The following is a 12,025-nucleotide window of genomic DNA, read 5'->3' as shown; positions in this document are numbered from 1 at the left end:
CTTTCACAGAATGATCAAGGTTGGAAGAGACCTTTAAGATAATCTAGTCCAACCATCAACCCAGCACCACCATAGTCCCCAAGGGCCGCATTCAGACACTTCTTGAACACTTCCAGAGATGGTGACTCCACCACCCTCCTCGGGCAACTTACTCCAATGCCTGGCCAATGCCTTCCCCCCTAAAGAGTTCTTGTTTTCCAAGACACAGACTGTACACCAACAAAGCCAACAGCAGGGAGGAGGGGGATGCACAGAATGATGATCTGGCAGCGCAGCTTTCCCATCTGACTACTTCAGGACCTTTCGTGCACTAAACAACAGTTTTCTTGAAGCCTAAGCTATTTATGTGGGACTTCAGCAAGCAACATGGGAACAAGCATTCCCTTTGGAAAATTTAAAAAATGTACAAGTGGGCTGAAAGCGAGCTGCTTCTGAAGCAATTTCAGACACCATCCCCCTACGCTAAAAACAGCTTGTACCTCAATTTATTTGAGATCCTACATCAAATGATGAATGGAAAAATATGTGTCATCCTTTTTCATTAAGAAAATATATGCAAAAATAAATCCTCCAAGTGGCCTTACAATCTATGGCTGCGGGAGGCATTGAGCTCGCTCCTGCGGGAGCACCCACTTAGAAGACTTTAAGATGCAATCTGGAATTTTTCTGATCCCTCGAGCGAAACACGAGGAAGACTGAAGGTAAGGATAACACCTCACACCTGCTGATCTGATCCGCGAAGGACGTCCCCGCGGCATGAGGAGGCTTCCTTCACCTCCCGGCTGTGGCACCACCGTGTGAACCTGGGCACGCCGCGGCTCCAGCAGCACGGAGCGACGCTCCACCTTCAGCGTGCGGAGGTTTTGTGTATGCAAAGGAAAATCCCCCCGCTGCCCGCTGAGGCCCTCCGGAGCTCCGTCCCCACAGGCTGCCTCCGTCCCCACAGGCTGTCTACATCCTCCCCTGCAGGCGGCGCCCGGGGCCCAGCGCCGCCGGCGGCCGCTTCCCCCGGGATGCTCCAACGCGGCCGAGGCGGGGGGCGCAGGGAAGCGGCCGCGGGGCAGTGCCGAGCCAGCCGCCGCCCAGGGAAGCCGGGATGGGCTGATATCCCTAAGGGAAAATCCCGGCTGCCGTCTCGCTGCCCTCCCGCCGCCTTTCCCGAAGCTCGTCTCCACCTGCGGCCCGGCACGGCGATGGTTTCTCCAGGAAGCGCTGGAGCATCCGCCGGCGCCAGTGCCGCTTCCTCCCTTCCGCGTCTGCTCTGTACCTGGTCCCCGCAGCTGCCGCTGAGGTGAGGGTCTTTTCAAGACTAAAATTCAAGTTTATTTACGTCTTCTAAAAATGACTACTTTCCTGGTTTATTAGACTATCTTTCCTTTATCCATATTTTCTGCTTCTCTTTTTCCCTTCTTGAAAATACTTGGGAAATACGTTCTGATGAGAGGAAATACGAGTGCGTTAGAGGCGCGCTGTAACATTGAACCGTAAAACTTTTTCCTTTTTTAAATCCTAACTCTGATCTTACTGCATTTACTGTATTTCTTCCTCTCCCTAGTGTTCAAAAGTCGACATGTCTAGCAAAAAGGCAAAGACGAAGACCACCAAGAAGCGCCCTCAGCGCGCCACTTCCAATGTGTTTGCGATGTTCGATCAGTCGCAGATCCAGGAATTCAAGGAGGCCTTCAACATGATCGACCAGAACAGGGATGGCTTCATTGACAAAGAGGACCTGCATGACATGCTCGCCTCCCTTGGTAATATCCCTTTCCTCTGTTCATGCTTGCCAGGCAAATTTGTGCTGCAAAAATCAAAATAGTGAGTTTGGGAAATGCAAGGTGTGGTGTCTCAGTTTGTGTTACACTCAGTTTGTGTTACCACTCTGTTTGTATGGCAATTACTTGTTCAGTTTGAAAGCTAAACCAAGTATGAATCCCTTTATTTGTAGGAAAGAATCCAACGGATGAATACCTAGATGCCATGATGAATGAGGCTCCGGGCCCCATCAACTTCACCATGTTCCTCACCATGTTTGGTGAGAAGTTAAATGGCACCGACCCGGAGGATGTAATCAGGAATGCTTTTGCTTGCTTTGATGAAGAAGCAACAGGTACGTGGGTGCAACTCGGCTGCTTGGCAGGGGTATGGCTGGGTTTTTATGTTTGTTATTTAGGTTTCTGAACAGTATGCTGATTTTTGCACCCTTATAAATTAAATATGATATGGTAATCCTAGGTGGCATATTCTGCTAAATTACTGTGTGGGAGTAAAATCTGTCTGGCTGTTCTGTGTCAGTACTGAGGACTAGTGGGACTGTTCTTCTGTGAGGCTTTGAACAGGAGTTTAATTGGGCAGTGTGTATGTTCCTCAAAGTGTAAAAGAAGGTGTATTTGCTCTAAGATGAGGAACTTAAATCAGTAATGTGTGATATTTTTATGGTGTTAAAAGGTAATGATAGGAAATAATGATAGGAAATACAACTGAGTTTGTCCCCTTCTGAAGTAGGTCTGGAATGTGTCTAAATTCTTCAGATGTTTAATATTTCAAGACACGCTGTCCAGACTTCATAAAGTCTTACAAACCCTCTCTGACTGAGCACTCTTTATTGCCCTGAGGACAAATGTCATAATCTCACCTGCAGCTCAGTTTGCTTTCAGATTGCAGGAAAGTCTGCAGTCTTAGTGGTTTAAAGGTAAAAACCAGGTGGGGTGTAGAAGGCAGAAATGACAGCTTGGACTGACTTGGAAAGCAAGATAAAGGGAAAGAGTAAAACATAGAACTCAGTTTTGCTATATTGGACTTCCAAGGTTGTGCCTGTAATCTTGAGGTTAAGAGTTTATGCTTTTATGTATTTATTCACCTAGGCTAAGATTCCTGAGAAGTGTGTAGTAACTGGGGATGAATCCATAAGGCAGTTCAGTGGAATTATCAGTAGTTTGATATGTTGTGAACTTGTCTTACTAGCTCACACTGAAATTATGTAACCGCTGTACTAGAAATGACACTGCATCTACACCTTTCCTCACAACTGTCCACCGCAATATTTTAATCTAACCAGCTGATCTGTGCTCTGCACCTTTTGAAGGATATCCTTCGGTTTCAATAGCTATTTTCAGTCTGTGTATTTTTAGCACCTTTTTCAAAGCGCATCGCCTTCCTGCTGAGGTGTAGGTAAACAGGCTTTCAGTTGGTAAGGCCTTTTCAAATGTTAATCGACTTCCTCCCTCTCAAGGGCAATCTCTTTACCATTTCCTATAGAAGGAAGTTTGTTAGTAGGTTAATTATTTTCTCTCCACAGGTAGTCTCACTCACTGTGCTAGGGGTTTTTTTTGTGTGCACCAAAACAAGAGCCTGTGAATTACAATATAAAGAAAATGGTTGTGCTACCAGTTCTTTGGAACATAAACTTCTGTGTCTATCTAACCAATAAGTTACTAGTATGGGCACCCATATACTGATAAGATTGATTTTAATATCTCTCAGCTCTGTGTGGTAAATGTTTTAGTCTAGTCCTACAATAATTTGAGGATACTAGTTGGTTCTACAGTCTGTTTTGTGTCTTTTGCCACCCTCAAATTTTAACCAGGAGACATGTCAGATGGTTTTATTGAGCAGCACTGTTTTATTGAGTTTTGATTCATAACAGTCAATGAAGTCTTCAAAACAGCATGTGATGTGTTTGTAGAACCCATGTCATGTTAATCCTTTATTAATTTTATCCTCTTATTTGGCTTCTGATCAGTTTGTTCCTTTCAAAAATGTACAAGAGCATTCCAGATACATCAAACTCTTTTACTCTTTTTCTCATTTCATGGTCTCCACTTGTGTGTTTGTTATGGGCCTGATTTTCTAGCTCTACATCAGTGTAGGTCTTTTGAAAGGGAGTAATACAAACCAGATCCTATAGATGACGATAAGGTAGTCATACTTGTTAGGTTTTACTTACATTTCCTATATTGCCAGCCCAGTTGTACATGTTGCTTCAGCATTACTGTCATGTGTATTGCTATGGAATTGGTATAAAAGTTGTATCTGTCTGCACTTGGAGTATTTTTAATCTGGTCTTTGATCCTGCATTGTCATCTGCTGTGTGCTGCTTGCAACAGGCTGAATCTTAAGTTTTGCTTCATTTATTTATTGCTCCCCATCTATGCTGAAGCTGTGTGGGAGGGACAGGAGCCCTGTTTGCTTTACAATTTGTTGCTGATAAAACTTGTGGTTTATTCCTGGTCTGGCAGCCCAGTTCAGTGTTTAAACAACTACCTATTCAGTCAGGAGCAATTAAGTCCTTGAGGCTAAACTTGCAGCACCAAAGGCCTTGCATTCTTTGAATACTAATCCTTATGTCATCTCTCATCACTGCTTGGTCTCTGTAGGACAGAGAGTCTCATCTGTTTAGCTGCCTTTTCCCTCTTCTTTATGCCCATCTTCAAAGACAGAACTCCAAGGTTTGACCCATTAGGATGGCCTGGCTAACTGAACAGTCTCCTTGTTTCTGAAATAGAAGATTGCTGCTAGCCTTCATTTGCAGTCAGTATCCAAGGGCTGGCTGGTCTGCACTGGGATATGGTGCTGTTTTCATTAGCATATGTTGAAACACATTATTTTTTTTTCCCTTCCCCCAGCATATACCACCCCCGTGCTAATTTGTCATGCTTATTGACTGCTTTTTGGTCCCCTGATTCCCTGTTTGGTTTTGTCTCTTTAATGAACTCTGTTTGCTTAACTTATGCAACTCTCTTTCCAAAGCAGCACTTTTCTTATCACATTCTAATTGAATCTACATTAGTTGATGTGGGTGCCTACATATGATTTCCAGCTGTTCCACAGAGTTTACTTTCTTACTCTTCTTTTTGGAGCCTACTTCTACCTCTTCTGTTCTGTTACTGACATTTCTTCAACTAAAGTTCAATAACCAATTTCTTTCTCAAATGAAGCAACTATTGTACTGTTAAAGGTATGGCTAGTTGTATATCAGCATTTAGCAGTTTCTGCATTCTACTGTCTATCCTTTGTTATGCATGGTTCTTTTTTCATCTCTAAATTTTCCTGGAATTACTTGGCAACTGGTGGTTCTGCCCATCTCTTGAAATAGAATTAGCAGAAGATACCTAGAAACTGCTCCTTTTTATATCTTTGTTAACTTCCTCAAAAATCTTCTGCTCTTTAGCATATAATAAATAATACATCCTAATATTTTTTTTACTGGGTTCTCTACCTTTAGCTCTCCACCATAAACATTCTTCCTGCCTGCTGAGCTAACTTGCTCAGTCCTGTCTGAAAGTCTCTTCTGTTATAAACTACTTCCCTGGACACTTGCCAGGAGTTCACTGTATCCACATAAACTGCCTCCAGCAACAGTGTTGTGCAGCACTGAAGAACCAGAGTGGTTATTTAGTCCCCAGGGGAAACTAGTTTATAGAGGATGTTCAAATATATCTAATTAAGGCAAGAAAAATATAGTTCATTTAAGAGAACTGCTTGTATAATGAAAACTAGCAGTCACAGGAACTTGTTTTTCCACTTTGAGCCGTTGAAGATGAGTAGATGGAAATAAGTGTTATTATACCACAGCAGGTCAGGCCCTGTCTTCAAAAATCTGTATGAAATGCAGTAAACTTCCTTTCCCTTTGCACTCAAGGAATTTCTTTAGAATTCAGTTAAGGAAATTTGCTGGGGCTCTGTGCAAATGCAGATGTAATATATGTAATATAACCAGGCACTGGTTAATTGCTTGCCCATGTGCACATCTGTGCTGCTGCTTTTGGAGACCCAGCTCAGAGGCCCGGCCTCCCTTTCGTGTTTCTCTCTGCGTGTCTCATTCCAGGGTTCATCCAAGAAGACTACCTGCGGGAGCTGCTGACCACCATGGGAGACAGGTTCACGGATGAAGAGGTGGATGAGCTGTACAGAGAGGCCCCCATTGACAAAAAGGGCAACTTCAACTACATCGAGTTCACACGCATCCTCAAACATGGAGCGAAGGACAAGGACGACTGAGCCAATCCCTGGATACATGCAGATAGCACCTTTAATTTTTAATTTTTTTTTCTTCTCAATTTTATTTCTCAGGATCTGGTTTTTCCTTTTTTTTCTGGTTTTCTGGGACCATTGTATACATTTTTAGCACTGCAGCTTCTTCCTCTGTGGATCTTAAGGCTGCTCAGGCACACCTGCACCTTTGTAATAAGACTGGAAAGTGGCAGGGAGAGAGAGAACAGCTTACAGTGTTAGATGTTGAAGGACAAAGATCAGAGAATGTGGAGGCCCGGGTAAAAATGTCAGTGCTACTCATCCTAGCTAGATTTAATTTTACATTTTTAATGATAATTTTTCAAATAAATCACTGTCTACTAAGTGCAAAATTAAAATTTTCAAGCTAGAAGTATGTTTCTGTAATGATACTGTAAATATTTTTGCAGCTGTATGCAGTCATGTTGTTAACCTATTTTTGCCTTAAAAATGATGCATTAGTCACTTAAGCATACTGATGTTTGTACTTCAGCAACTGAGTATTTCACCTGCTACTGTGAGCATACACATGAAGAAGAAATTCCTATCCTTCAAATTTTAGTGTATTGTAAATTAATCATTTCTGTCAGAGACTTGCACATTAAACATTTTAAATCTTATGTAGTTGAGCATGTATTTAACCACCTCAGTCCCTCCATTTCTCAACATTGAGTACTATATTAATACCACTTTTAAAATACCTAAAATGTAAATCCTAATGTCTTTTTTTAAAACAAGATATCATATATGGGTAGAGTTGCTTGAGTGATACTTCTTACCAGATCTGTGGGCTGCTGATACTGAATTAATGACATTTCATTGCAACCATTTATTTCTTTCTTTTTCTTTCTGTTTTTTTCAAAGCACAGTAGGAAGAGGGCTGGATGAAGAAAAGTGTGCTGTCTCTGTCCTTTTCATTTTCTGTTTGAAAATATTCTTGGTTTTTAAATGAAACAATATACACTATATTTTTAAGATCTCCTGCTGTGAGTGGTGTTTTGGACGTGTGAGACTTGAGGCGTTCCGTTTTGTTCCATTTCTCATAGTTGTATTTTCTATAGTTTTTGTGGTATGGAAGGCATGGCAGATTTGCTACAGTGTTCTGAAGCAATTTTGCCATAATTGGAATGCTTGTGGTTCTGCGGTTTTTGTGTCTTGAGAGAAAGGATGATCAGAGCTGCTTCTGACACTTCAGAATTTACGTTACAAAATTAAGAAAAATCATTTGGCTGAGAGCATTTTGCTGTTTCTTGGTAGGCTGCTGTTGCAAAGTGAACTTTCAAGAAATGCCACCAGAAGACAGTGGTGAAAGCTCTGAAGCTCCTGCTCTACCTCAGTCCCAGGGAGCTTTGGCGAGGCATGGGAGGTGTGCATGCAGGGATGAGCTGATCCCTCTGACTGTGGGCCCATAGGAAACACATGGAAAAGCAGAGGGGAAAAAGGAGCTGAACAGAATCAGCAGAAACCCAAACGCTTCACAAATGTTTTCCCAGAGAAACACTTCCCTTCGGAGGGGGCAGAGATTAAAAACACGAACAGGAACTTTTGTAAACTATCGGTGAAATCGGTAAGGATTTTGATGCTTCTGCAGGAGGCCGAGTCCTGTGGGCTCGGGCTGGGGCCATACCGGGAGCCACCAGCAGGTGGCAGCACAGCTCTCGGCACGGACGCCGCTGGGACGGGCGAGCGCCTCCCGCCCCAAATGCTTGCTGGATTTGTTTGGGGGTTTGGGTTTGCTTCTTGTTTTGAGGGGGATTTTTAGTCCCGAAAAGCTCGTTTGGTGCATCGTGCATAGGGGGAAGATATGCTCCGTTCCCACAGAAGTCCTGTTCCTGCCACAGAAAAGGTTAATGGTGCCAGGATTTTTCACATTGCAGCTCTTGCACAAGTTGAATTTTTGGTCCTTTAATCAAATTAGTTCATTACAGAAGAGAGTAAAACGAGGCCTCTGCAGGCCCTTGGTACAGGCCTACAAACACACATGTGGTGTATGTTTGGCAAAGATTGGGTTTCAAAAGAACTTATGGCCTTCCTTGTAACTCAAACCAGAGACACTGCTCTTGCATTTCACTTCTCAGTATCTCAGTGAGGGCTCTTCCTCTTTTGTTCAGATTAGCTTTGAAAAAAACTGCCCCAAATTCAAATGTATATGTTTGCATAACTTTGTTTACATATGAAAGACTAAAACCTGTGATATAAACCAAACTGCTGGGGCTCAGAGTGAGGCAGCTGGTATTTACCTACAGCAATAAATGCCAATTGTTAAACCCCAGTACTTGCTTACGGGCCAGGGCTGTGTTGCTGTATAGCAACACCTATATGCCATTTGGCCTTGTGATGACGAATTGTAGTTCATTAATACTATTGTTCTAAGCCTTGCCTTCGGCAAGAATCCTGGTTTTACTCTCTTGACTTTAATTGCATTTAATGTTCTCATAAAAACATGTCAGAGAGAATGATAAAAATGGATTTTTGGTGTGTAACTCAGAGGCCTGGGATTTGTACTGCAAAGAAATTTTAAACCCGTGCTCGGATGCAGAGGGTGCCTTAAAGTCTGTGTGTGTCTGGAACAAGTAACACTGGTTTTATAGACTAATTGCAGTTCTTAGTCCTGGCAAAATCATTCTCAGTAAGAGCCACAGAATTTTCAAGTGTTCTCACTGAAGTGGGTCAGCAGAACATGAAGGCGTTTGTCGTGGGATGTCTTTCTCCTTTTATTTTTGTTATTAATTCAGCTGTTTTGTAGATAGGTCACTTGAGTGGAGGGCGGGAACAATGTGGCCTTGAATCCTCTCAGCTAGAAGAGAGAATTAAAAGTAGGTCTGCAACATTCAGGCTGAATGTTAAACCACTGAACAATTGAATAAGGGAGGGTGGAACCATCACAAGCAGCTGTGTTTCTTATTGTGTCTTCTTTTTTCTTTTTTCTTTTTTTTTTTTTTTGGCAAATGAAGGAGCTTAGGCAGTGATCTCAGGAGAAGGAATAAAAGAGATCCATTCTACCTCGAGAGGACTCTTTCCTGCTCTTCAAGGTGAAGTTCCCAAAAGCCATGACTCACAAGTGGGGCTGGGATGCTTGTTTCCTGTGGTTGCAGAGGCACCAGAGCTGAACCCTAAATGAGTTTTAGCTTACAAACCGTTTCCTCTCCAGGACTGTTTGTGAGAAGTAGTGCCTCGCCAGGGAACTGTCTCACACATCCTGTGTCTGGCTTAACACCCCCCACAAACTCCTGCCAGTGTAGGTAATAACTTGTAAAGGTTCTCACTGTCTGTGCTCTGTTTGAATGCCGTGCTTTGTAAGCTTCGGTGGCCCAGCACCTGATTATCCTTGAGCAACTCAGCTCTCTCTGTACTGGGCCAGTCAATTTGTCAGCTGTGCTGTCCCTACGTGTCAATTACAGCCCCAGCTCCTGTAGAAAGGGCAGTGGTGACTCCTTAGCTCCTCTTCAGTATTTCATGCTGGTGAGACTCCGCAGATCCTTGCTCAATACCCTTGTTTTAACAGTTGCTAATTTTAGCACCTAACTCCCCTGTCAGGGCAGACAGCAGCATCTGTCAGTGCGGCAGGCGCGGCTCGCTGTGGGGAGCAGCAGTGGTGTCAGTATTCTTCATTTAGATACCAAGCAGCCGGAATTTAACACAGCAGCATCCAAATGTCAAATAGAACGGTGCTTGTTCTAAAAACCACCGAGGTCTGGAGAGAATTCCTGTCACCAGGGTGGTGGTGTCTAAATCCTAAGCACTCGGTCTGACCTTTGTGGACGGTTTCCTAGCGGCAGGCAGGGCTCGTTCTGCTATTCAAATAACCCCAGCTAACTGCTGACTCATCTCTGGTTCCACTGGGCACATCCCAGCGCTTAAACATTAAAATTGTTTCAGTAGCGCTCTTGAGCTGTGAAAGGCAAACCTGACCAGAGTTCCTCTGTGATCATCGTGAGATTAGAGGTGTCATGTAAACGGCATAATTAAAAACATAAAAAAGCGTTCATATGACTTTAATAGGGATGCATACCAGTCCCAGCAGGCTTCTTTCACTGAGTAGGTAAGACTTGCAAATTAAAGATACTTGCAGCTGGAAACTTCCTTTTTAAATAACTGCAGGTCACCGTGACATTGGGAATGGTTGCAAAAAGCTACAGTGAGACCACAATCATGGCACGCTGCCCCCTCCCACACACATGCACAAGATTTCCTGGGAAATTTGCTCAGCTCCATGCCCCACAACCCTAGCAAGCTTCAAAGCTACAGGGCTGGAGTTAGTTAAAAGGAGAGTTGACAAGACTCATGTTAGTAAGATAAGCTTATGAACTTTGTGATTCATTTTTGGAAGATAATTAAATGGAACAAAATTACTTGCAGTTAGTACTTGCCTGTTTATTTTTTCACTAATTCAGGGGATAAGGTATTGTATCTTTATTAGAACCTGAGATATATGTGGGGCAAAACACAAGTTATAACACTATTACTGCTATCCTGTTAATAAAGAGGGGAACTTGGTCATGAATCTTAATCCTCCCACTTTGTCCACCCTTCTTATCTGCTAATTAAAAAAAAAAAATAAAATGGTAGCAATGCAATTTTCAGTTGTCAGAAGACAGCATTTCTTTCAGACTTTGAATTTTTTGTAACCTAATTGAGCACAACCTTATAACTTAAGCAGTAATAACTAGTGTTTCTGCTGTAGAAAGTCTAGGTATGCAAACTGTTGTTATTGATGGTTTTTAGCATATCCATCTATTCCGTGGCCACTTTTCCCAGGTGGGGCACAGAACAGCAGCACTGTTACAAATGTATTTGGGGGTGCTCTACTACGTGCAGACCTAAGAGGAGGTAGGAGTCATCAACCTTGTACAAAATGATGAGTAAGGAATACACTACAAAAATGCAGAACTCTGATTAATTTGCTGGAAGATGACACGGGACTATCTGAGCCCCAAAGAGGAGGATGAATTGTTGCCATGAAGTGCTAGTTACAACAGTGTGATAAGCAGAAAACCTACCTGATAACAGCTGCAGCTGAATTTGGAAGCAAATTGCAATGTGGATGGGACAGTAATCAGAAGACAGTGATGACACTTGTTAAAAATATTTGATTCTACTCTGTTCCTGTTGCAAAGAATGCAGCCTGCTGTTCCTGAAATTTTCTGTCCCAAGCTCTGGACACAGATTTTGAGTATTTGAGTAGCTATCTAAACTAATGAAGATTAAAATACCAGGAAAGAAGATAGGGGGCAAGGCACTCAAGCATTTCCTGATGCAGCTGATCAGAGATATGACTCTCTAGTTGAGCTTCCAGTAGTCAGACTTCTCCAGAGGCTGGACATCAGTGCCCAGTCAACAATTTATGTAGCCCCATGCGTTGGCAGCTGACAGCTTTTCCAGAGCTCTGTTTTCTATTTGATGTTTGACTCCTCTCCTCCCCTCCCATCCTTTGTGCAAGCACTTAAATGCCTTCCACATGTCAGGGGCCTGCATCTACCCTCTCTGTTGCAAGCCTTACACATGCTGAAGGGTTAAGACCTTCAAGCAAGAAAGGCATTCCCTTCCCTGCTTTGTGTACCACACCTTGGGTCTCACTTTGAGATAAGATTCAAAGCAGCTAATAAGTTGTAAGGCAGGGTTTGCAAATTTTGATGAGAAAAACTTCACCTCCAGATTTAAAGAGTATTTCAGTGGCAGCTTTTAAAATGCTGGCAAGTATCTAAATGGGATGGCAGTACCTCAGACATTTCAGGTTCTGAGGTAAAAGTGCAGATCAGACTCTTGTCTGATGGATGCATAACACATGACAAAACTGTCCTCTGAGGGCAGTGAGTGAGCCTCTGGGAAGCGGAGAGTGGGAAGAGGAGACTTTGGCTGATGCTCTTACTAGTGATCCCTGGAAGATCTTGCCCTATGCCAGGTTTTCAGGGTTGGTAATTATGCCTCTTCCACTCTTGATCTCAAGAATTGCTATGTAAGAGCAAGTATCAAGCAAAAGGGTGCTGGCTGCTTGTTTTCACACTACTTTCCCAAC

At 43.0% G+C, this 12,025-nt stretch overlaps 1 protein-coding gene and 2 long non-coding RNA genes across 4 annotated transcripts in view; 2 read left to right on the top strand and 1 right to left on the bottom strand.

The window, feature by feature from the left end:
- LOC136564285 (uncharacterized) overlaps positions 1-895 on the bottom strand; it is a 40,519-nt gene extending 39,624 nt beyond the window's left edge. For both annotated transcript variants that reach the window (XR_010784701.1, XR_010784702.1), the window contains exon 1: positions 722-895. This is a non-coding gene — a long non-coding RNA (uncharacterized lncRNA). The remainder of the gene's footprint in view (positions 1-721) is intronic.
- A 296-nt stretch (positions 896-1,191) lies between these two features.
- Positions 1,192-6,629, top strand: LOC136564249 (myosin regulatory light chain 2, smooth muscle minor isoform-like). The gene is made up of 4 exons (XM_066562114.1): positions 1,192-1,291; positions 1,556-1,754; positions 1,946-2,107; positions 5,825-6,629. The coding sequence occupies exons 2-4, from the start codon at positions 1,571-1,573 to the stop codon at positions 5,995-5,997; spliced, it is 519 nt and encodes a 172-aa protein (XP_066418211.1). The 5' UTR covers positions 1,192-1,291; positions 1,556-1,570; the 3' UTR covers positions 5,998-6,629.
- Positions 6,630-7,204: 575 nt separating this feature from the next.
- Positions 7,205-10,361, top strand: LOC136564259 (uncharacterized). Its single transcript, XR_010784696.1, has 2 exons — positions 7,205-7,576; positions 8,964-10,361. It is a non-coding gene; the product is annotated as an uncharacterized lncRNA (long non-coding RNA).
- The last annotated feature ends 1,664 nt before the right edge of the window (positions 10,362-12,025 follow it).

Source organism: Molothrus aeneus, chromosome 1 (genome assembly GCF_037042795.1).
Source record: "Molothrus aeneus isolate 106 chromosome 1, BPBGC_Maene_1.0, whole genome shotgun sequence".
NCBI classification, from domain to species: domain Eukaryota; kingdom Metazoa; phylum Chordata; class Aves; order Passeriformes; family Icteridae; genus Molothrus; species Molothrus aeneus.
The sequence above is the reverse complement of the archived record's forward strand: the minus strand, read 5'-3'. Positions and strand labels throughout refer to the sequence as shown.

Bases quoted from the DNA above. Each gene is read 5' to 3' on its own strand.
- LOC136564249 (XM_066562114.1), top strand. From the start codon at position 1,571: ATGTCTAGCAAAAAGGCAAAGACGAAGACCACCAAGAAGCGCCCTCAG. The intron at 1,755-1,945 runs GTAATATCCCTT...CTTTATTTGTAG, and splicing joins TGACATGCTCGCCTCCCTTG to GAAAGAATCCAACGGATGAA. The intron at 2,108-5,824 runs GTACGTGGGTGC...GTCTCATTCCAG, and splicing joins CTTTGATGAAGAAGCAACAG to GGTTCATCCAAGAAGACTAC.